The 25298-nt window shown below is 38.8% G+C and overlaps 1 protein-coding gene across 1 annotated transcript in view; it reads left to right on the top strand.

Annotated features, from left to right (window-relative positions):
• aifm1 (apoptosis inducing factor mitochondrion associated 1) overlaps positions 1-25298 on the top strand; it is a 51310-nt gene that overhangs the window by 5526 nt on the left and 20486 nt on the right. Inside the window, exons 2-7 of the mRNA XM_043704484.1 lie at positions 4925-5061; positions 12010-12115; positions 14922-14954; positions 20244-20371; positions 21417-21547; positions 25010-25100. Of these exons, the coding sequence (XP_043560419.1) occupies positions 4925-5061; positions 12010-12115; positions 14922-14954; positions 20244-20371; positions 21417-21547; positions 25010-25100 (626 nt within the window). The remainder of the gene's footprint in view (positions 1-4924; positions 5062-12009; positions 12116-14921; positions 14955-20243; positions 20372-21416; positions 21548-25009; positions 25101-25298) is intronic.

The raw sequence follows: 25298 nt of genomic DNA on the forward strand, positions 1-25298 counted from the left end.
GAGTTCGATAGAGCTCTCAAAGATAGTGGAATCAAGGGTTATGGAGATAAGGCAGGAACAGGATACTGATTAGGAATGATCAGCCATGATTATATTGAATGGCGGTGCAGGCTCGAAGGGCTGAATGGCCTACTCCCGCACCTATTGTCTATTGCAAGTGAATTTCTGTTACCAAGGTGTTTGGCTTCATGGTCATTGGGAAGGATGGTGATGTAAGTTTAGTTGTTGCGTGCCATAGAAACAGTTGATGGTGTTAAGAGTGTGCCAAATTACCCGAGATGGATTATTCAATTTGGAATATTGAACAGAGTGGTGGGGCAGAGTAAAAGATACATTTGCTGGTGACGTGCTACTGGAACTTCAGGAAATTTGGATGATGATTTACTGAAGATGCTCGAGGGTGAAGACAGGAGGAATGTATCATGGTCAAGGAGGGAGGGAGGGAGGGAAAAAGGTGAAACAGACATGAGATGGAGACAATCAAGAGCCCTTTCAAACCCTTTGTGGCTATTCTTGATTAGTTTGTACATTTCTAAATGCTCATTATTTTTATTTTAAATTATCAATTCGAAGAATTTTCTCACAATTACATAAGAGCGTGAGAAGCAGAAGTAGATCCGTATTGCACTATGAGCTTGCTCCACTATGAAATAATCTAATTTTGGATCTCAATTGCTCTTTCATGCTTATTCTCCATAACCACTGAATCGCATTTAGTTCAAAAATCAGTGTCTGTGGTACAACCCCCAACCTCTTAGGTACAGATTTCCAAAAGATTTACGATCCTCTGAGAAAAGAAATTCCTCCTGATCTGATCTCCATGTTAAGTGGGCAACATTGTTCTGAAACTGTCCCCTTATTCTCCATTCCTGTATGGGGAGGCGGGAAGAATTTTCTCAGTATCTACTATGTCAAGAATTTTATGCTTTAGTGTCATCTGAAAACTTACTAATCATGCCTTGTGCATTCTCATCCAAATCATTGAAATAGATAATAAACAGCAATGGGCCCAGCATTGACCCCATGAGGCACATGCCTCCAGTCCGACAAGCATCCTTCCACTAATATGCTCTGCTTCCTACTATCAAGCCAATTGTGTATCCAATTTGCCAGCTCCCCCTGGATTCCATGCCAGCATTACGATACCTTCCAGAGCAACTTACCACGTGGAACCTTATCAAAAGCCTTACTGAAATCCATATAGACTATGTCTACCGCCTTGCCCTCATCAACCTTCCTGATTACTTCATCAAAGAATTCTAACAATCCTGTGAGGCATGATCTCCCATGCACAAAGCCATGCTGACTGCTCCTAATAAAACCCTGTATTTCCAAATACATGTATACCTTATCTCGCAGAATTTTCTCAAGTAATTTAACTACCACAGATGTTAAGCTAGTTGTCATATTGCAGCATTTGTAATCCAGAAGCTCCTGCTCATGCTTAATAGCTAGTGATATCTAAATTCCATAAGTAAAATCTGGAATTTAAAGCTAGTCTCAACCACAGTGACCATGTTGGAAATCTCCGTGCGGTTCATTAATGTCCGTTAGGGAAGGAAATCTGCCATCCTTCACAGATCTGGTCTACATTTGACTCCAGATTCACAGCATTACGATAGACTCTTAATTGTCCTCTGAAATGGGCTAGACGGCCAAATCGTTCAAGGGTAACTAGAGATGGGCAACAAATGCTGGCCAGCAACTCCCATATCCCATGAAATACCTTTTAAAAGGTATTCTGTGTATTAAAGTGTTACATTATAATAACTGATTTGTGCTGTGTCCATCTTTTCATTTGAAAATTTTCAGTGGCTAGATCTATTGGCCTATCTGTAAACTTGTGTGCACGATTAATATAACTTCTATGTCTTCATATTGTAGAACTTCGATTTTTTTTTTTAGGTCCAACATAGTTGTTTTTGCACCTAACCAATCATGTTCCAGTACAAAATGAAAATCTACCCAAAATCTGTCAATATATTGCAGAAATTATTAAATACAAATTGTCAGATATAAATGTACATTGCTACCTTTTAAGAAAATTCTTGGAACCTCATTTTGTAAATACCTGTCAAACTATGTATTGCCCTTGATTCATAGCTATTCTTGCTGGAGAAATCCAAGCATTTTGAAAAAAAGAACTTCCATATAATGGATAGTGTCTTGAGCAGATAAATCAGTAATTCGTTCATTATTTTGTATTCATTAGCTGGATATGAAGCACTTTATATACTTGAAACAATTCACCAGTGTTGTATCTCACAAGTTTAAATCTGAGAAATTAAATTTAATAATTCTAATTGATTAATTGAAAGAATAGAGTTAGGCTGGAGAAGCTGGGGTTGTTGGCCTGAGAGCAAAGAAGGTTTTTTTTGGGACGTTTGACAGAGACGTAACAAGTTAAGGCAAGTTCAGATAAAATGGGGGCATGGTCTTAGTTGATCGTACAATGACTGAAAAACATGTTTAAGATTTTGGACAAGAACTGTAGGGGGCATGTGAAGAACAGCTTGTTAACGGTGAGTGATAATGACCTGGAACACTCACTATAATGGTGATGAAAGCAAAATGATCAGTAATTTCAAAGGAAATTCAATGCATACTTGCAAGAAATAATTTGCAAGACTATAAGAATAGAATAGGGAAATGAATCTGACTGGATTGCTTTACGGGCTGGCATGGCCTCCAAATGACTAGCTCAATAAGTCTATAATGGCTGTTGTAACTCTTATTTCCACGTCGTTTCAATCTCTGATATAAGAGTGTGAAACATTTGGGAATGACTGCATACTGTGTACTAAAACACTGTAGTTGAAGGTGGCAGGTTTGCTGAAACTCTTTGAATTACATAAGTCCACTGTGAAGTAGTGGCTTAATAACAATTCACTTTATTTTCTCTAATGTATCATCTGTATATACAATCTGAAACTTTAAATATGTTACTTAGTATAAAGCCATGAAATGAACCTATGAGTTCAATAAGCCATCAACCATGATTGTATTGCATGATGGAACAAGGTCAACAAACCATATAGTCTGTTTATATTTCTTATGTTTTTAACCTAATAATTTTATCTTTTAAGAAATAAAATTATTCTGCTATGACTGTTTTATGAATACTTGATTGTCTTCTATGGTTTGATGGTGGTTGTTTCAAAATTCATCAATGATTCAATCTGTTAACAATGGGATGTGTAATATCCAATAATGGGGTTGTTTAATTTGAAACTTCACTTCATACTTGACATCATAAGACATAGCAGAAATTAGGCCATTCAACCCATTAAGTTTGCTCCGCCATTCAATCATGGCTGATAAGTTTCTCAACCCCCATTCTCCCGCTTTCTCCCTATAACCCTTGATCCCCTTGATACTCAACAACCTATCTAAGTCTGTCTTAAATATACCCAATAATCTGACCTACATAGTTTTCTGTGGCAATGAATTCTATAGATTCACCACTCTCTGGCTGAAGACGTTACTCCGTATCTCCATTCTAAAAGGTCTTCCCTTTACTGCAAGGCTGTGCCCTCGGGTCCTAGTCTCTCCTACCAATGGAAACATCTTCCCAACGTTTACTCTGTTCAGGCCATTCAGTATTCTATATGTTTCAATTAGATTCCACTCCCCGCACCTGGCCTTCTAAACTCCATTGACTATAAACCCAGAGTCCTCAAACAATTCTCATATGTTAAACTTTTCATTCTTGGGACCATTCTCATTAACCTCCTCTGAACACAGTCCAGGGCTAGTGCATCCTTCCTGAGATGATGGAGTCCAAAACTGAGCACAATACTCCAAATGTGGTCTTATCAGAGCCTTCTAGAGAAGTACATCCCTGCTTTTATATTCAAATCCTCTTAAAATAAATGCTATCATTGCATTTGCCTTTCTAACTACTGACCCAACCTGCAAGTATACCTTGAGAGAATCCTGGACTAGAACTCGCAAGTCTCTTTGCTCTTCAGACTTGTGAATTTTCTTCCCGTTTAGAAAATAGTCCATGCCGTTATTCTTCCTACCTAAGTGCTTAACCTCACACTTTCCCACGTTGTACTTCATCTGCCAGTTCTTTGCCCACTCTCCTAACCTATCCAAATTCTTCTGCAGCCTCTCTGCCGCCTCAATGCTCCCTGTCCCTCTACCTATCTTTGTACTGTGTGCAAACTTAGTCAGAATGCCCTCAGTTCCTTTTTCTGGATTGTTAAATGTATAAAGTGAAAAATTGTGGTCCCAACACTGAGCTTTGTGGAACACCACTTGTCACTGGCTTCCATCCTGAGATGGATCATTTTATCCCCACTTTCTGCTTTCTGTCAGATTGCCAAGCTTCTATCCATGCTGGCATCTTGCCTCTAACACCATGGGCCCTTATCTTAACTCTGTAGAATCCTGTGTGGTACATTGTTACAGGCCTCTTGAAGTCCAGATAGATATCATCCATTGGCTCCCCTTGGTTTAACCTGCTTGTTACTTCCTCAAAGAATTCTAACAGATTTGTCAGGCATGACCTCCCCTTCATGAAACCATGCTGACTTTGCCCTATTTTACCATATACTTCCAAGTATTCAGAAATCTCAACCTTCACAATGGATTCCAGGATAATACTCATGACCGAGGGTGGGCTAATCGGTCTGAAATTTTCATCTTTTGCCTTACTCCCTTTTTTAGACATGTTAGTGATTTTCCAGTCCTCTAGGACCCGTCCTGAATCTAGCGATTGTTGAAAGATTGCCACTAACTCTGTTAACTCCTTCAGTTATCTCCGTTAGTACTCTGGGGTGTAATCCATCTGGTCCAGGTGATTTATCCACCTTCAATTTGATAGAATTCTAATCTTATTACTCTTAGCCAGCCTTTCATAATTCTCTAAGAATCCGTCATCAAATTCTGACTCTTTTGCAATAATTTTGCTTTTCAGGCACTTTGTTACAACGATGGAAGCTTCCCTTAGATGTTCAAATGAACAGGCAAATGGCTAGTGGCATTGAACTTCGTGGCTCTGGCACTATTTATTTTGTGCTTTTTGGCTTAACAAGTTTAGGAGCTGGTGCATATGTAAGTATCATACTCCTTAATAAGAGGAATGAGCTTTTCACTTCCTCTGTCGGTAACCTGCTTTTCGTTCCACTCAGTTTTCTCTCTCTTTAAATGCATTACGTTTTTCTGTTTAGATAATTAAGATAGCTGGATAAGAGATTATAAAAGACTATGTGGATTACATAAATCATTTAAATTTTCCTTATTGTTTCCTCTTGATATCATTAGCCTCTAGATCACTTCTTGATTATAAATTTTATTGCAGTAGCACATTCTCTCATTTCTTATCGTTATGGGATTTTCAGTTCACTTCATTGTTCTAAAGTTCATAAATCAGGTTTATGTATAGGAGTAGAATTTATCCTGTATTTTCAAAAAACAGTGCAAGTGCAGAAGGCATTCCCTGTAAATGCAGTAGACCCTCTAACCTACCTTGCAATTTGCCAGATATGGCTGACAGTGGCAATAATTTATTCCAATAGCTTCTAGAGAAGTGTGCAGCTTTGGGATACAATGAGCTTGGAGACAGTGGAGGGGATATCACAAGATGAAATGAGGTTAATGACTGCTGTGGACACAGTGGCCTGACATTCCATGGTGGGGTCATGATCCAGGGGAAAAAGAGGTGGTATATGAGAACTGGTGCTCAGCCTCTGCAGTATAGGAAAGATGTTGTTAAACTTGAAAGGGATCAGAGAAGATGTACAAGGATGTTGCCAAAGTTGTGGATTTGAGCAATAGGGAGAATCTGAATAGGTTGGGGCTTCTTTTCCTTGGAATGTCGGAGGCTGAGGAGTGACCTTATAGAGGTTTATAAAGTGAACGTGGATGTGCTGGATGTAGGTTTGCCCACTGAGCTGGAAGATTCATTTTCAGATGTTTCATCACCATACTAGGTAACATCTTCAGTGAGCCTCCGAGCGAAGCACTACTGATGATTCCTGCTTTCTATTTATATGTTTGGGTTTCTTTGGATTGGTGATGTCATTTCCTATGGTGATGTGATTTCCTGTTCTTTTTCTCAGGAGGTGGTAAAGGGGGTCCAAATCAATGTGTTTATTGATAGAGTTCTGGTTGGAATGCATGCTTCTAGGAATTCTCGTGCTTGCCTCTGTTTGGCTTGTCCTAGGATGGATGTGTTGTCCCAATCGAAGTGGTGTCCTTCCTTTCCTGTATGTAAGGATAGTAGTGAGAGAGTCTCATGGGGTTTTGTGGCTAGTTGATGTTCATGTATTCTGATGGCTAGTTTTCTGCCTGTTTGTCCAATGTAGTGTTTGTTAGAGTTCTTGCACGGTATTTTGTAAATAACACTAGTTTTGCTTGTTTTCTGTATACGGTCTTTCAAGTTCATTAGCTGCTGTTTTAGTGTGTTGGTGGTTTTGTGAGCTACCATGATGCCAAAGGGTCTGAGTAGTCTGGCAGTCATGTTCGAGATATTTTTGATGCAGGGGATAGTGGCTCAGGTTTCTGGACATGTTTTGTCTGCTTGTTTGGGTTTGTTGCTGAGAAATCAGCGGACTGTGCACATTGGGTACCCATTCTTTTTAAACACACTGTATAGGTGATTTTCCTCTGCATAGTTCCTCTGTGCTGCTGTGTGTGGTGACTCGTTGAAATAATGTTCTGATGCAGCTTTGTTTGTGGATTTTTGGGATGATTGCTTCCGTATTTGGGTCTGTATGTGTTGCTTTCCTGTAGACACTGGTTTGAAGTTCTCCATTGGCTGTTCGCTCTACTGTGACATCTAGGAATGGCAGTTTGTTGTTGTTTTCCTCCTCTTTTAATGAATTTTATGCCAGGAAGGATATTATTGATGGTCTTGAAGGTTTCCTCTAATTTGTTTCGTTTAGTGATGACAAAGGTGTCATCCACGTAGTGGACCCAAAGTTTGGGTTGGATGGTTGGCAGAGCTGTTTATTAGAGTCTCTGCATTACTGTCTGTGCTAAGAACCCTGATATCAGAGATCTGATTTACAAAATACCATGCAAGAACTGTAACAAATGCTATACTGGACAAACAGACAGAGAACTAGCCACCAGGACACATGAACATCAACTAGCCACAACACAACATACTTTCACTAGTATCCTTACGTAAAGGTAAGGAAGGACACCACTTTGACTGGAACAACGCATCCATCCTAGGACAAGCCAAACTGAGACAAGCATGGCATTCCTACTGGAACTCTATCAACATTGACTTGGACCCCATTTACCACCCCCATGAGAAAAAGAACAGGAAATCCCATCACCAACCTAAAGAAACCGAACATATAAATAGAAAGCAGGAATCATCAGCAGTGCTTCGTCCAGAGGCTCACCGAAGGTGTTAAGTAGTATGGTGATGAAACGTCTGAAAATGAACCTTCCAGCTCAGTGAGCAGAACTACATCCAGAACCTCAACCTGAGCTACAAATCTTCTCAAAATTCAATAAAATGAATAGCCAAGGTCTTTCTCCCAGAGTAGGGGAGTACAAAACTAGGTGGCATTGGATTAAGGTGAGCGGTAAAAGATTTAAAAGGGACCCAAGAGGCCGTGTTTATACGCAGAGCGTGGTGCTTGTATGGAATGAGCTGCCAGAGAAGGTGGTGGAAACAGGTACAATTACAACATCTAAAAAGCATCTGGATGGGTACATGAATAATAAGGGTTTAGCAGGATATGGACCAAATGCTCTTAATTGGCACTGTATCAGTTTAGGAATAATTGTAGCCAAGTAAACCTATGTTTCTGTGCTGGATGTTACTTTGAATGTTAAATAATTTAATTTCATGCGTATTTAAAATGAAGACAATTTTTAAAGAAAAACGTGAACAAAATTGGTCAAAGAAAGGACAAATCAACAGGACAAAAGACTGTGACGAGAATTTCCTATACTGTATAGCACCATTTTATCTCTGGTATTGTGATTTGATTTACTTCAAATTTTTCAACATGGACTTGGCTGATATGCCTCTTAATTTTCAACTTTCTTCTCTCATAGGTTTAAAAATAGTGTGTAATATGTCTATAGAATGGAAATTTATATATTAAATTTAATGTATTATACGTTATTGCAGCTAAGCCTTTGCATTTTCTTAACAGCTCTTATTTGTCAGGCGACATGGCATTAGGTGATTTGTTCTTGAGGAGAGCTGACTGGCACAGGCTTGGTGGGCAGAATGGTCTCCATGTGCTATAAGAATTCTGTAAAAGTAGATTAGAACTGAAATAAAGAGGCTTTGAAGCTAAATGATTTTCACCAGTTCATCCAATTTTGATTTTTTTTCCCTTTTACACTTTTCCTGATTAGTTTCTTTCTTGTTCTATTTTAACCAGTTTTTCAAACTACTGTCTCAAAGTACTGTATTCGAAGTACTTTTCAAAGTGCTTGACATTCCCAGCTCTGCCAGGAACAGCAGCAACAGTCTGATGTACTGCTTCATTGTAGGTGGAGCATTCGCTGCAGGAGTTCCATAAGCCTGCCAATTTTGTCATTATATTTCAAATATTCCTTCCCATGTACTGGAGCCTTTTAGGCATTTTTTTAAAATTAGTGTCCATTTCATGCAGGGTTGTCAAAAAGATATCACAGTCAATAGGGTGAATGGGAAATCTTATAAATTATTATAATTTATATAATTAGAGTATTTATGTACATTACTTCTAGCATGTGTAAATACATCACGGTGCAATCCCAGTTGAATATGGAAACCAATTTGGTGAATGGGGGCGGCACGGTGGCACAGTGGTTAGCACTGCTGCCTCACAGCACCTGAGATCCAGGTTCAATTCCCGCCTCAGGAGACTGACTGTGTGGAGTTTGCACATTCTCCCCGTGTCTGCGTGGGTTTCCTCTGGGTGCTCCGGTTTCCTCCCACAATCACAAAGATGTGCAGGTCAGGTGAATTGACCATGTTAAATTGCCTGTAGTGTTAGGTAATGGGTAAATATAGGGGTATGGGTGGGTTGCGCTTCGGCGGGTCAGTGTGGACTTGTTGGGCCGAAGGGCCTGTTTCCACACTGTAATGTAATCTAATCTAATCAATTTATGCATTTGTGTATCCTGGAATAAGTGCACTGGATCCTGTTTAAAACAAAAACAATTTTTATATAGATTCCAACTTTTTCAAAAAGGATCATGGGGACACCAAACTCTGCCGCAATCCCCATGACAATATCCTGATCAATCAGAATCAAATTCTTAGTCTGAAAATTAAAGTTGACAGTTAATTGTTCTTTCTGCATCTCCATGCCAACCAATCAGTGCCCTTTTATCATGCCATATAAAGTTTCTCTTTTTTTTTCAAGCCTTTTTCTTGCATCTAAACTTCCTTTGTTCTGATGCCAGTTTGTCTAATTGCACTCTTGTTCATCACCTTTCACTATGTTCTGACATTAAAGGTGCTACATTAATACAAATGACTGCACTGCTGAGGTGAGTGAGTAAGGAATGCATATAAGAAAGATAGGAAAGCTTAATATTATTTAAATGAAGAAACCTACAGCACTGAGGGATTTTGGAGTCCTTGTGTACAAGTCACGAGTACAGGTAATAGGGAAGGCAAGTGGCATGTTAATCTTTGTATTCAAAAAAGTTGAAGTATGAAAGTATTGCTAAGACTATACAAGGTTTTAGTTATGCCACACTTCGAATTCTGTGAACAGTTTTAGTCCCTTTTATTTAGTAAAGATATATTGTCATTGGAGGCAATCCAGAGAAGTTTCATGAAGTGGATCCAAGGAATGGAGAGATTTTCTTATGAGGACAGGTTAAGTAGGTCTGTATTCATTGGATTTACAAGAATGAGAGTTGACTGTTTTGAAACATAAGACTCTTAGCAGGCATGACAGGATAGGTACTGAGAGGTTGTATTCCCCTGAGGGAGAGTCTGGGACCAGAGGGGACGATCTCAGAGAGTAAGGGGGGCGTCACCCAGATATGACAGAGGAGGAATTTCTTCTCTGAGGACAGTGCATCTGAAATTCATTACCACAGTGGGCTGTCGAGGTTGGATTACTAAGTATATTCATGACTGCGATGAGAGATTTTTAATAAGGGAATCACTGGTTAGTGGGGAAAATGCAGAAAAATGAAATTAAGGTTTATTTGATCAGTCATGATCTCACTGAACGGCAGAGTAGACTGAATGGGCAGAGTGGTTTCCTTTTGCTCCTATGTCTAAGCTTTTATTTTCCATCTGGATGATTGGAAATGTAACCTCGTTTTCTCTAATCTGATCGCTAGTACCTCCCCATTAATCTATTACTACATTGCTTATCCTGGCTCTACTTAATGTTTGCCCTAATTAATCTCATTCAGACTTCTAGTTCTGGCTGTTACAAAACGTCATCTGTACAGTGGCTTCAGATAGATGCAGCACTATTTCTCAACCTACGTTAATCTATTTTAGGGATAAAAGTTTAAAACTCATTTGTATTTACTTTGCGTGTTGAACATTTATAAAGGCAATTTGTTTTCTTCCTAATCCTTGGAAGCACTGAAATGTTGAGGTGCATTTTGCAAACATTCGTCATCCTCCTGTAAGCTTTCCCACAGAATCATGTGTTGACCTAACAATGGGCATCGATGAGCTGTTGAATCATGGAGGACATCATTCCACTTAAGTTGTTTTTCATCTGACTTTCTTTCCCCTGCTGTCCTGCTCCATGTCACAATCCAGTCATGGAATACTGAATCAAACTTTATTATCCCAACTGAGGATATTAAATATAAAACTGCTGGTCTATTCATTTATATTTCACTGAGCATTGTCTTCACCTCCTGGGTTAACAGAAGAGCAAGATCATTTAACATGGATAAAATAGTATGTAAATTAATTCCATTGTCATTATGATTAGAACTAAAGGAAGTCTTGGTTTAATATTGACACGGCAAATGTTATTTCACTTTTTTCCTCATAAAATTGTAAAAAAAAATATTGTTTTCTGTTGCAAGTTTGACTTTAACACTGTTTTTCATAGACCTATGTTCTGTGACCAGCCTGCTTGCTTTCCCTTTTCCCAGTGCTTCCAATCCTGCATTCAGTTGTAAAGTCCCTCTTCCTTCTCCAGCTCCCATTCTTAACCTCGATTCTTACTTTTAAAGCCTCCAGTGTGTGTTACCACTGTTAGGACTCCTCCCGCTCCAGCATTGCTTATGTTTTATAGAACATAATATAACATAGAACAGTATAGCATAGTACAGGCCCTTTGGTCCTTGATGTTGTGCCAACCTGTTATCCTACTCTGAGATAAATAAACCTACATACCCTTCATTTCACGATTGTCATGTGCATATGCAAGAATCACTGAAATGCCCCTAATGTATTTTGTTCCTGTCCCTGCCCTTAGCCTGCCTCTCATTCCTGTCTCTGTCTCACCTTTAATGTCTTCTCATCACTGGAGACTTGTTGCATCTCTATTCTCCTGACTCTTGTTCTGAACTTGCCCTGAAGTCCTGGGCTCTACGTAGTGGTAGAAGTTAGTATGTGCAGGAAGGTCTGGACTTACAGTGCTACTTGCACTGACCAATTTGTGAGACTAAATGGAGCTGAGTCAATTAAAATAACACCCACCTGATGATTTTTTATCATTTATTTAAATTTATACGGTATTGTATTCTTTCTCAAATTTATCTTCGTTTAGATGTCATTTCATTTATATAAGTAGACATTTGAGAATGTACGTCATTTCATCTTAATGTTTTACAGATGTTTTCTGCTGAGAAATTTACACCTACACACTGTACATTTTTTCTTAGACAAATGTCTGAAGGAAACTAATTCTGGTTTTAACATTGACTTCTGTGGGAATCTGATTCACATCCACTATTTTTGCATCAGCCAAACTGTGAAAGCTAAATGACAGCAAAATAAAGATATGAGAGAATGTGCACAGAAGTTGCATTTTTGATTCTTGATCATTAATTTGGATTGTTGAACTTTTAGAATTGAACTAACTGCATATTCATATTACTTGACAGGTATATAGGACAATAAAAGAGGATCGAGAAAGGTACAAAGAAAGAGTAGAAGAAATACTTTCAAGGTCAACTGCAGAAAAGAAACCTGAAAAGTTGTCGATAGAGAGTATGTATGCTTATTGTCTCTCCCACAAATGTACAGTCCTGAAGTGGTGCCATTTCATGTTTGGCAGCAGCCCTTTGGAATTGTTGTGATGAGAGTAGTAAGCTGTGAATCAAATTATAAACTGGGAGACTTTGACCTTGGAGTGTGGGGCATTGTCATGGAATCCTAATCTGTGCCCTTTTGCCTTAGCTCACATTTTCCACCTGAACTACTAGACTGCAGTTAGAAGTCAAAAAGCTGTCTGATTTTGCTTCTCCTTTTACCTCCTGCCACGCCTGCTTTGGTTGAGGCCAGTTACACTGACCCTGGTATAATTCTGACATTGAGCTGATTTATACTGTAATGAGCCTTAAATAGATTTCATTGATATGACTGTGCGCAATAATTGCCAGTATATGTATTGACTGAGCCAGCAGGACCTTTAGAAAATGATGACTAGTTTGCTTGATTCCATAATAATCATAAAAAAAACTTACCATTCCAAAGTTCTGTTGATCTTAGCGAGTTTTGAGAAGATTTGTAGCTCAGCTTGAGGTTTTGGATGTAGGTTTGCCCGATGAGCTGGAAGGTTATTTTCCAGACATTTCGTCACCCTACTAGGTAACATGTTTATTGGGTATCAGGCAAAGCACTGCTGATAATTCCTGCTTTCTGTTTATGTGTTTGGGTTTCTTTGGGTTGGTGATGTCATTTGCTGCGGTGAAGTCACTTCCTGTCCCTTTTCTTGGGGTGGTAGAGTGAGTCTAACTCTGTGTTAGTTGATTGAGTTCCAGTTGGAATGCCATGCTTCTAGAAGTTCTTGTGCTTGTCTTTTTTGGCTTGTCCTCGGATGGATGTGTTGTCCCAGTCGAAGTGGTGTCCTTCCTCATCCGTATGTAAGGATACTAGTGTCAGAGGGTCATGTCTTTTTGTGGCTAGTTGGTGTTCATGTATCCTGGTGACAAGTTTTCGGCCTGTTTGTCCAACGCTATTTTGTAAATGACATTAGTTTTGCTTATTGTCTGTATAGGGTCTCAGACCCCCTGGCATCATGGTAGCCCACAAACCGACCAACACACTAAAACAGCAGCAGATGAAGTTGAAATACCCTAGCTGAAAATGTGTTGCTGGAACAGCGCAGCAGGTCAGGCAGCATCCAGGGAACAGGAGAATCGACGTTTCGGGCATAAGCCCTTCTTCAGGAATCGGGCTTATGCCCGAAACGTCGATTCTCCTGTTCCCTGGATGCTGCCTGACCTGCTGCGCTGTTCCAGCAACACATTTTCAGCTCTGATCTCCAGCATCTACAGGACCTCACTTTCTCCTTGAAATACCCTATACAAACAACAAGCAAAATTAATGTCATTTACAAAATACTGTGCAAGGACTGCAACAAACCCTACATTGGGCAAACAGGCAGAAAACTAGCCACCCGATACATGTACACCAACTAGCCACAAAAAGACATGACCCTCTCTCACTAGTATCCTCACATACGGATGAGGAAGAATACCACTTCGACCGGGACAACACATCCATCCTCGGATAAGTCAAACAAAGACACGCATGAGAATTCTTAAAATCATGGCATTCCAATCCGAACTCTTAAAAACAAACACATTGACTTGGATCCCATTTACCATCCCCTGAGAAAAGGTGGGCTTATGCCCGAAACGTCGATTCTCCTGTTCCCTGGATGCTGCCTGACCTGCGCTGTTCCAGCAACACATTTTCAGCTCTGATCTCCAGCATCTACAGACCTCACTTTCTCCTTGAAATACCCTATACAAACAACAAGCAAAATTAATGTCATTTACAAAATACTGTGCAAGGACTGAAACAAACCCTACATTGGGCAAACAGGCAGAAAACTAGCCACCCGGATACATGAACACCAACTCGCCACAAAAAGACATGACCCTCTCTCACTAGTATCCTCACATACGGATGAGGAAGAACACCACTTCGACCGGGACAACACATCCATCCGAGGATAGTCAAACAAAGACACGCATGAGAATTCTTAAAATCATGGCATTCCAATTCGAACTCTTAAAAACAAACACATTGACTTGGATCCCATTTACCATCCCCTGAGAAAAGGAACAGGAAGTGACTTCACCACAAGAAATAACATCATCACAGGAAATGACATCATCAACCCAAAGAAACCCAAACATATAAATAGAAAGCAGGAATTATCAGCAGTGCTTCACCTGAAGCCCACTGAAGATGTTACCTAATAAGGTGATGAAACGTCTGGAAATGAACCTTCCAGCTCAGCGAGCAAACCTACATCTTAGTTCTGTTATCTAGTTAAACTTTCTCACAGCATAGTTTTTTTTATCTTCCATTAAATATAATTATGATTATTAAATGGAGTGAACACCTGTATTTTGCTTTTTAAAAAAATCACCAGAGAAACTCAGCAGGTCTGGCAGCATCCATGGAGAAAAATCAGGGTTATTAATGTTTTGGGTCCAGTGCCTCTTCCTCAGAACTGATGGTAGCTACTTGTATTTTGCAGCTTGCTCTGTTCACTATTGCAGAAAATTGGAAGGAAAGTACAGTGAAGATGAAATTCTCAGACAATTAACCAGTGTTAACCAATGTCTTATGTGGAAGAATGACTGCCCATAGTTAATTTGTATTCTAATTTTCCTCTTCCTACCTCTGTGAAAGTTGCTTTTACTATAGTTTTTTAATAGTGCAAGGTAAATTTATTTTTTGATTTCATTCTATTGAGTCTTAAAACTGACATGCTTATTTACAATGCTGTCTTAATTAAAAATGTTAGAAATAATAAGTTGTACTTTTAAATTTGTAGGTGAAAAAGAAGAGGCGGTACCGGCAGATGGAGGTGAATCTTGTATTGCGTTGTTGCTTTGTTCTTCCAGACCATGGCATAACTCCCAGCTATGTAAACAAGCAGTACTGGTTAGAAATTCCAGTGTATTTCATGTTTTCCTTCATTCCTGATTCTGGCCAAGTTAATTTATGGTTTACATAGAGGTGGATGAAGAATGAAAAGTTTCCTTTTATCTTTGCAGGAATATATGTAGGACTGCAAGCGCGGTATTTGGAAAGTTAGTATCAAATGCCCTGTTAAGCTTTAAACCAAGCCCATTGCAACTCTTGAAATCTTATCTCTTGTCTATATGGTATCAATATTCCAGTACTTTCAATTGGGAAGAGAAAAGTGGAAAAAGAGAGAACTTTATTTCAATAATAATTAGTTTTGTTTATAAAGTACTGCCAGATGTCGTGCACGTAGCAGGATGTGGATAGTAATATGAGAATGTGTTATTGAACCAATCAGCATATAGATTGGGTAAACCAATTGAACACTGAAGCTGTGGTTTGTGTTAGGATTGGATTTCTTGGGCAGTATGTTGAGCCAAAGTGAGGGCATGCTGTTTTTTGGTTAACTATTATGTAACAGAAAAGAAATAAATAACAATTTTGTAATAGAGCTTTTTTGGATAAGTAACCATAATAGGATCGAATTTAACATTATGCTGGAAAATGAGGTAGTTTAATCTGAAACAAGGGTATTAAATTTGAATTAGGGAAATTATGGAGGCATAAAGCACATTTACTGAGTTTAATTAGGAATATACATTAAAAGGCAACATAATAGGCAGTGGATATATTTTCTAAAACTATTACATGATATACATTAACTATACATTCCTTCAAAATGCATAGACTCAGAAAAATGTTGCTAACTGTGGCTGAGAGAGGAAGTTCATGGTTATATAAAGTTAAAAGAGGAGGCCTTAAAAGATGCCAGAAATAGCAATAAATGTCATCAAAGGAGGACCAAGAAATGTTTAAGGAGAGGGATAATTGAATATGAATGCAGTCTTACAAAATACATAAAAAGGGACTGTAAAAGGTGCTATAGCTACATAGAATCATAGAATCGCTACAGTGTGGAAACAAGACATTCGACCCAACAGGTCCACACCCAGAATCTACCCCACACCCCCATCCATGCAACCCTGCATTTCCCATGGCTAATCCACGTAACCCATATCTGTGGATTGTATGGGCAATTTAGCATGGCCACTCCACCTAACCTGCACCTCTTTGAACTGTGGCAGGAAACAGAATACCTGAAGGAAACCCATGCAGACACTGGGAGAGTATGCAAACTCCATACAGACAGCTGCGCAAGGCAGCAATTAAACCGGGGTCCCTGGCGCTGTGAGACAGCAGTGCTAATCACTGAGCCCCGTACAATGTAAGGAAATGTTTGGCTAAAACCAACATGGGTCCATTACAGGCAGATACCGAGGAATTTATAATGCTGAATAGAGAAATGGCAGAGAAGCTAAAGATTACTTTGGGTCTGTTTTCATTGAAGAAAATAAAAGCAGTCTCACAGAACTAGAGATCCAAGTGGCTAGAGAGAAAATTGGCGTTGAAAGAAATTAACCTTCATAAGACATTGTACTGGAGAAAATAATGGGGCTGAAAAGAGAGAAATCCTGAGGACCTGATGTAGGGCTGGACAGTATTGAGACACTTGAAGCATTGATGATCATCTTTGAAAATTCATTAGATTCTGGAATGATTTCTGCAGATGTAAAAGTAGCAAGGTTGTATTTAAGAAGAGAGTGAGAGAGAAATCAGGGAGCTGAAGATATGTTAAATTTACATTAGTCAGAGGGAAATGTTCAAAGCTGTTACAAGAGATGTGATAATAGAAACTTGGATGATAATGATCAGATTGGCATAGTCAGCATGGATCTGTGATTAGGAAATCATGCTTGACAAACCTGTTGGTTTTTTTTTTGAAGATGTAATGGGCAATCCAAGGATTGCGAATGAACATAAGAACTAGGAGCAGGAGTAGACCATCCAACCCTTTGAGCCTGCTCTGCCATTCAATAAGGTCATGGCTAATCTTTTTGTGGACTCGGCTCCACTTACCTGCGTTTTCACCATATCCCTTAATTCTTTTATTTTTCAAAGAAGTACCTACCTTAGCTTTAAAACCGATTACTGAAGTAGCATCAAGAACTTCCCTGGGCAAGGAATTCTATAGATTAATAATTCTCTAGAAACATTCTATCTATTTCTATTTTATCGATCCCCTTCATAATTTTATATGTTTCTCTAAGATCCCCTCTCATTCTTCTGAATTCCAATGAATATAGTCCCAATCTACTCAGCCTCTCCTCATAAGCCAACCCCCTCAACTCCAGAATTCCTCTGCACCCCCTCCAGTGCCAGGACATCCTTTCTTAAGTAAGGAGAAGGAATCTGCACACAGTACTCCAGGTGTGGCCTCACCAACACCTTGTACAGCTGTAACATTACCTCTCTGCTTTGAAACTCAACCCCTTTAGCAATGAATGACAAAATTCCAATTGTCTTCCTAATCACTTGTTGTACCTGCAGACCAACCTTCTGCAATTCATGTACAAGGACACCCTGGTCCCTCTGCAAGTCAGCATGCTGCAATTTTTTACCATTCAAGGAATAATCATTTTTGCTGTTACTTCTACCAAAATGTATGACTTCACATTTACTAACATTGTATTCCATCTGCCAGACCTTTGCCTACTCACTCAATGTATCGATGTTCTTCTGCAAAGTTTCACAGTCCTGTACACACTTTGCTCTGCAACTCATCTTAGTGTCATTGGCAAATTTTAATACCGTACATGTGGTCCCAACACCGATCCCTGAGGCACCCGACGAGTCATTGATCGCCAGCCAGAATAGCACTCATTTATCCCCACTCTTTGCTTCCTGTCAGCCAACCAATCCTCTATCCATGCTAATACTCTACCCCTAACACCATGCATCCTTATCTTATGCAGCAACCTCATGTGTGGCATCTTGTCAAAGGCCTTTTGGAAATCTAGGTGCACCGCATCCACTGGGTCCCTGTTGTCCACCTTGCTTGAAATGTCTTCATAGAATGGGTTCCAACCTGGAGTCCATTCACAAGTCAATTTGTATGCAGGTCTGGGACAGTGTAAAGCAGTTGTTCATTAGTACAAGAAACATTCATATACTGGGCCTTTAAAATTTAACCCCTATATGGGATTGAATTTGTAGGTATAAGCATTCATGGGTTTGACGTTCGTAAATTATAGACCCCCCTGTAGTAACAAACTGAATAAAGGTGAACTGATGGACGAAGTACACTTAGGTTTCGGAAGGCTTTTGATAAAGTCTCCAACAAGAGCCTGGTTGGAACAAAATTCAAGCAGAAGAGATAGGAGACAATGTACTCGCATAGATTATAGCCATGTTAGTAGTCTTGAAGATAGTTTATATCTCTTAGTTTGGTGGAAAATAAAAGTTTGAATGTCATGAAAGAGGCAAAAGACTCCCGTTAATTTGGCGCGTTGTGGTACAAAAACGTAAACTACAACTTAGGGAAAATGAAAACTATATAAATGCTCTGAAATTTTCAGTTAATGTGCAGGAAAGATTAGTACACTACATGGACCCAGTATTGTTTTTGTCTAGAAATTGAAAGAGCCTATACGAAAGCAACTGAGGCAGAATTGCGACTTTTAAAAGGAAATGTCTTATGTCTGTTCACCATTTCAAAGTTAGCTCTGTTCACTAGACTGTTACCAAGAATAGGGGAAACTTTTATGAGGAAATGTTGAGCAACTTCGGCCTGTACTGATTGGAAGTTAGAAAAATGAGAGGTGACCCTATAAAAACATAGAAAATTCTTTGGGGACTTGATGAGGTAGATGCAGAAAGGTTGTTTCAGCTTGTGCGGGAGTCCAAGAACATAATCTCAGAATAAGGAATTGCGCATTTAAGGTGGAGATAAGGAGGAATTTTATCCCTGAGGGCAGTTAATCTAAGGAATTATATACTGTCCCCTCAGGGCAATTGAAGCCAGATCATTCTGTATGTTCAAGTTGAGAGATATTTTTAATCAGCAAGTGAATCAAGGATATTTTTGACAGGTTCCACATTTGCCCTGCACAGGACAATGTTGGAGAGATTATTCCTGGGAAGTTTCAGGGAGGGAGGGTGGTGTAAGGTTACACCCCTCTATAGAACTCCAGGGAAACTGTGGGGTGAGAGAAAGAGGGCGAAATGTTAGTCATTTGGAGACGGTGCCTGTTTAACCACTCTAAACAAAAGATGCGATCACTATTGGAAACACGTCTTTGATGTAACGTTTCTATCGGGAACTCAAGATCTCCTTCAGATAATCCGATTTTCGGATAATTGGTATTCATATAATCGAGGTTCCCCTGTAAATAGAAAGCAGACATCATCAGCAGTGCTTCACCAGGAGGCCCACTGAAGATGTTACCTAGTAGGTTAACGAAATGTCTGGAAATGAACCTTCCAGCTCAGCGAGCAAACCTACATCCATTGGCATTATATGTTCATTGCAGGAGAGGAAGCCAGGGATGATGAAAAGTTCAGTGTCATTTGTTCCTGATTGGTTTTCTGTGCAATTTAATTGCCCTGTTAACTGTAGGAGAGCAAATGTTGATGACAAGCGAAATAATTCAATACAGATACCTCAATTATCCGAATATTGGATTAACTGGCGAGATCGCAAGGTCCAGATGCTTGGCTAAATTATGTTATCTGGCATTCGATTATCCAGAATTCAATTGACTGAACAAAATATTCCCTGCCCATGTCCTTCGGATAATCGAGTTTCCTCTGTAAATGCTTCAGTTTTAAAAAAAAATCTAGTTAAGGCCCTTTTGCAGAAAGATATTGCCACCTTTCTAATTGTTTAGGCTTGTAAACATGAAGATGATGTTTCCAAGAATCACTTTTGAGATAGTAATTGTAAACAATTGATGAAATACATGCTTTTTTGAGCAAAGTATGTTATTTGCAATTTTCACGATTGCTGCTTGATACAATTTCTACCTGTTCTGTTTGTTAGTTAATGTAACATTACATAAGGTGTGTACTGACCCATTGCCAAATCCATTAGAAATAACATTCGTGGCAATGAGTAGCCACTTTGTAGTTTTGAATATGTTGTCACCTGAAGACATTCCTGGAGATGCAAATTTTACCTATTGATTGGTAAATTTACTTATTTGTTTGAGGTTTTGATACGATCATTGCTAATGCTGAATCCTGTGCAGATAGAATTTGGTTAATAAAGATGTTCCTTCCTTTCTGACAGCATCAACAGTTGTGCCAGTCAGTTCTCGGCCTGACATCCCATCACATGCTCCTTATCTTCTGATCGGTGGTGGAACTGCTTCATTTGCAGCAGCTAGATCTATCCGTGCACGAGATCCTGGAGCAAGGGTTGGTGATGATTCACTTTTCATTAGACATTTGTCTAATTAAATGCACATTTGGATGACTGCATTCCATAATGTTTAGGTGATTTAAGGCAGTCCTCAGGAGAGTGCCACTTTCAATGTGCGCTATAGTAGCAGGGCAGAAAGTGGAGACCTGCAGTTGATTTCAGGACCTGCTCTTAAAGAAGGAAACATCGCCTGGCCTTCTGGCTCTTAATTGCTGTTCATTGACACCTTCTGTGTGCCAATGCATTAAAATGTCAGTTGAAGACTGGATCGTTTTTCCTACAGTTGACAATCAGGTTGATGTTGTGTTCTTCAGGATCATACAGAGAGAATAGACATTTGAGCTGAGTATTGAAACTTGGTTAGTACCAGTGAGGCTTTATTTCCAAGAAGGATGCTTTGCTTTGAGAAGTAGAAGGGAGAAATAAATCATGTACAGCCTGAACAATGATGTATTCTCAATTTATAACTGCAAATTTAATTCTGTTATATTTCCTCAAAAAGAAACGTGTATCCCTCTTGCAACCTGACCTTCCACTTTTTTTTTTGAGGGAATCTGAAAACTTGGCTGCAGTAGATTTGCTTACTCCAAGTCATTAATATATATTGTAAACAGTTACAAGTTCAGTACTGATCTCTGTGGAACCACACTGGTCACAGGTCACCAACATTTTAGAGTACTTAATATTGATTCTTTGTTTCATCAGAAGAAAATGTAGGACAGGAATTAAAGCTGAATATGAGATGAGGACATAAGCATCTTATTTTAGCATATTATCTGACTCATCTTGAGAGTCTGTCAGGTACTTTGGCAAGGCATAGAGGTGATAGAATCGAAAATGAACTTCAGTCGATGAAACAGAAAATTAGCGCAGAATCTCATTTGGCTAAGAACTAAAAAGCTTCTTCCCATCTGTGATACGGCATATATATTGTATTGCTGTCTTGTTTGACAACCAAGACAGCAAGTGTCTAACAGCATTCTTATGGGGTATAGTTGCAATCTAAATTTTTAAATGCTTGATATTTTCTATACGTTTCAGATCCTGATTGTTTCAGAAGAACCAGATTTGCCTTATATGCGGCCACCACTTTCAAAAGAGCTGTGGTTTTCTGATGACTCCAGTGTACCAGAAACATTGAGATTTAAGCAGTGGAATGGAAAAGAGAGAAGGTAGGCATTTGACGTTGTTGAAACTAAGTCACTTTTTTTGGCGCATCTTTTCTGTTCCAACTTTACAATGCAAAGACCTCACATCTTTTTGAAATATTATCAACAGCTTTGAGCCCCATATCTAAGGAAAGAAATGCTGGCAATGGAGGGTGTCCAGAGGAGGTTTGCAAAAATGATCCCAGGGATGAAGGGCTTGTCATATGAGGAGCAGTTGAGTCTGTACTCTATCGAGTTTCAGAAGGATGAGAGGGAATCAGATCAAAGTACTGAGAGGCCTGGATAGAGTGGATGCAGAGAAGATATTTCTAAGAGTTGCAGAAACTAGGACAGGAGGGCATTACCTTCAGAGTGAAGAGTTGACCCTTTAGAACTGAGATGAGGAAGAATTTCTTCAGCTAATGAGTAATTAATCTGTGGTTCTCATTGTCACAGAGGGCTGTGGAGGATAATTATTGAGTGTATTTAAGACAGAGACAGGTAAGTTCTTGATTAATAAGGGGATCAAGGGTAAACGGGAGAAAAGGTTCGAGAAGCACGTCAGCCATGATTGTATGGTGGAGCAGACTTGATGGCCAAATGGCCTAATTCTGTTCCTATAATCTTGTGGTCTAACAATAAGGATTTTTGATTTCTACGTTTCTCATCTTTCCAAAAAAGGATTTTGGAGAGAACACTGAGCAATGGGCCTCCTTTTCCTTCTTTTTGGAATGGCAATTAAGTGAGAGAAAATATATCTGAGGAAAATGTCAAATCTTTTTTCACAAAATTTACTTCACATTTTTTTTCCTCTACAGTACATTAACACTTATTTAACAGAGGCAGAAAGATCATTCTTGACCATTGAGCACCCCTTCAAAACCAGTTTTTGTAGCCAAATTGACCAGATTGTGCACAAGCAACAAATACATAGAAAAGCAAACTTAGATGATGGGTTCAAAGTATGCTATCTTAGTTTGCAAATGACACAAAGATAGGCAGAAAAGTACGTTGAGAAAAAGACATGGAGATTACAAATGGATTGGTTGAGTGATTAAGCAAAAATCTGACAAATGGAGTGTAATGTGGGAAAAATTGAAGTTGTTCTGTTTGGCAGGAAGAGTGAAAAAGCAAATGGGAAACGACTGCAGAAGTCCAAGATATAATGGGATCTAGCTGTTTTGATGTACGTGTCAGATAAAGTTAGTATTCAGATACAGCAAGCAATTATGGCTGAGGAATATTGTCTGTTGTTATAAGAGGAATTGAACATGAAACTATGTTCTTCAGTTATATAGGGCTTTAGTGAGACCAAACCTTGCAGATTGCACAATTTTGGTGTCCTTATTTAAGGATGTAAGTCTGTTGGAAGTGACTTAATGATGTTTAGCTAGAGTGATACTTGGAATGACTAGGTTGTCTAATGAGCAAACAAACTGATTTATTTCCGTTGGAGTTTAGAAGATGGAAGGGTGACTTGATTAAAGTGTATACGATCTTGACTTTTCTTAAGAAGGTGAACATTGAAAGGATATTTCTTGTAGGTGTATCCAGAATTAGGGGCACTGTTTTTAAATTAGGCATTATCTTTTTAGAACAGATGAGAATTTTTTTCTGAGAGTTATGCAAAGTTAGAACTCTGCCTCAGAAGATTATGGAGCTAGGGCCATTGATATTTTTAAGGCAGAGGTAGATTTTTGTTAGGCAATGGAACGCACGTTTACTGACAGTAAATGGGACACAGAATTCAAAACTCAAACAGACCAGCCGTGATCTTACTGAATGGCCGAATTTCCTTATCCTGCTCGTAATTTGTATAACATATCCATATTTTATCAGAAGAAAACCGAAAATGGCATATACAGAGGAACCTTGATTAGCTGAAGGACATGGATGTGAAGAATTTTGTTTGATTAATGGAATGCTGAACAATATAGTTTAAACAAGATCGGGATCTTGTGATCTTGCCGGATAATCCTGCAAGATAATCAAGGTTCCTCTGAACAAAAACAGTGAAATACATTTTAGAAACGTGATGCTCAAGAGTTCCTGCAGTAAAGCTGCCAATTAGGATCATAGCTTCATGCTGAAGATCAGTAGAAGTTCGCTAAAATGGTGAATTTAAGTATTTTAACCATGGGTCACTTAATTAGTGAGATAAACATTAGAGAATAAAACTAGTAAAACATGAGTGTTCCTATTTGCACTAAAAATTCAAACGTTATAATTTCATCCTTTTTGTATTTACAGTGCAATTGTATCCAGTATTTAATAAGATGGTGCGGTCATAAAATTAGTAAGCTTAGTGATAGTGTGTTGAAATATTAAATTGGAAGACCAACTGCTGAGAGTGTGTTCATTATACAGAGAGAGACAATTTGTACATACTGGCACTTGAGGGACTTAACATGCAAAGGCTAGACCTGAGCCTCTAATTAAGGAATTTAAGCCAGAGCACACCTTGCATTTTGTATTTTCTTAAGTCATCTGCCTGGCAGGTAACCAGTCTTGGGTATTCTGAATTTCAATGCTGTTAAGTGTCACCATTTTTAAAATGTTGCTTGCTTTGTTACTCTCTGTATTTCACATTTACCACATTGCCTCCAAAACTAGATTAAATGTCTCTGAAACCAACTAATTATGTAATTGGAATCACTGAATTCAAATATCCCCACATATTTCACCCTGCATGTAAAATTTTGTGAAATACGTAGAGGTTAAGATGCTGCAAATCAATAGGATAATCAAAACACAGTACAAAGGTAGCAAGAATTACAGGTCATTCTCATATAGCAGGTGTTTCATTAATGCAAATTCGCTATAATGTGATTGATGAATTGGGGATACTGCTTCTTTTAAAGCATGAACTTTTAAAGCTTGGATTGGTCAAAATGTGATTCCAGCCCCATTAGTTTAAATGGTGCTGCTTTTACCCGATTTTCTTACAGCATGGGATTGCACGAAAATGGAACTACTCCGTTATTGCAGAACTGTTAATCTACCAAAGAGAAATACAGAACAACCTCAGTTATCCGAATGGCAGTTATCTGAATTTCAGATTATCCTAACAAGATCTCTCAAGGTTCCGTAAAAACGTTATCCTTATCCGAGTAGTCAGTCCTCCGAACAAAATACTGCTACCTGTCTCGTTTGGATAATCGAGGTTGTTCTGTAAATACATTGGCACTAAAATCTGTGATTTGAGTGGCTACAAAATCATTAAAGGCTAGGCATTCAGATTCCTAGCTTCTTCTTGGGATATTAGGCACAAGATTGACTGAAATGATTTTCTCCACGATCTAGAGATGTTGCATGAATGCTTTTGTACCTAGTAACAGAAAGTTTAAATTAAAGGCCCTGATTTTTAAGTTGTAATGTTACTTCTCAGTTTCAAAAGATTAGGTTAGATTACTTGCAGTGTGGAAACAGGCCCTTCGGCCCAACATGTAAGAAGAACATAGTTAATCTGCCATCTTCGTTTTACAGCATTTTCTTCCAGCCCCCATCTTTCTATGTCAGTCCTCAAGACTTGCCTTTTGTGGAAAATGGAGGAGTGGCTGTATTGACTAGCAGAAAAGTGAGTCCAAAATCAAAAGATTGTACCTGCTTATTATCTGAGTTTGTAATTAAAAATGGTGGAGATGTTCCATAATTTTCTACAATTCGATATGCGTTTGCTTAGTTTTAGAAAGGGTTTGTCTCAGGAATTGAATGTTCTTGCACTTGATAGAAATGTTAACAGAACATTCCATTTCTCATTTTGTTTTAGTGAACT

This window comes from Chiloscyllium plagiosum, chromosome 15, assembly GCF_004010195.1.
Source record: "Chiloscyllium plagiosum isolate BGI_BamShark_2017 chromosome 15, ASM401019v2, whole genome shotgun sequence".
Taxonomy (NCBI): Eukaryota; Metazoa; Chordata; class Chondrichthyes; order Orectolobiformes; family Hemiscylliidae; genus Chiloscyllium; species Chiloscyllium plagiosum.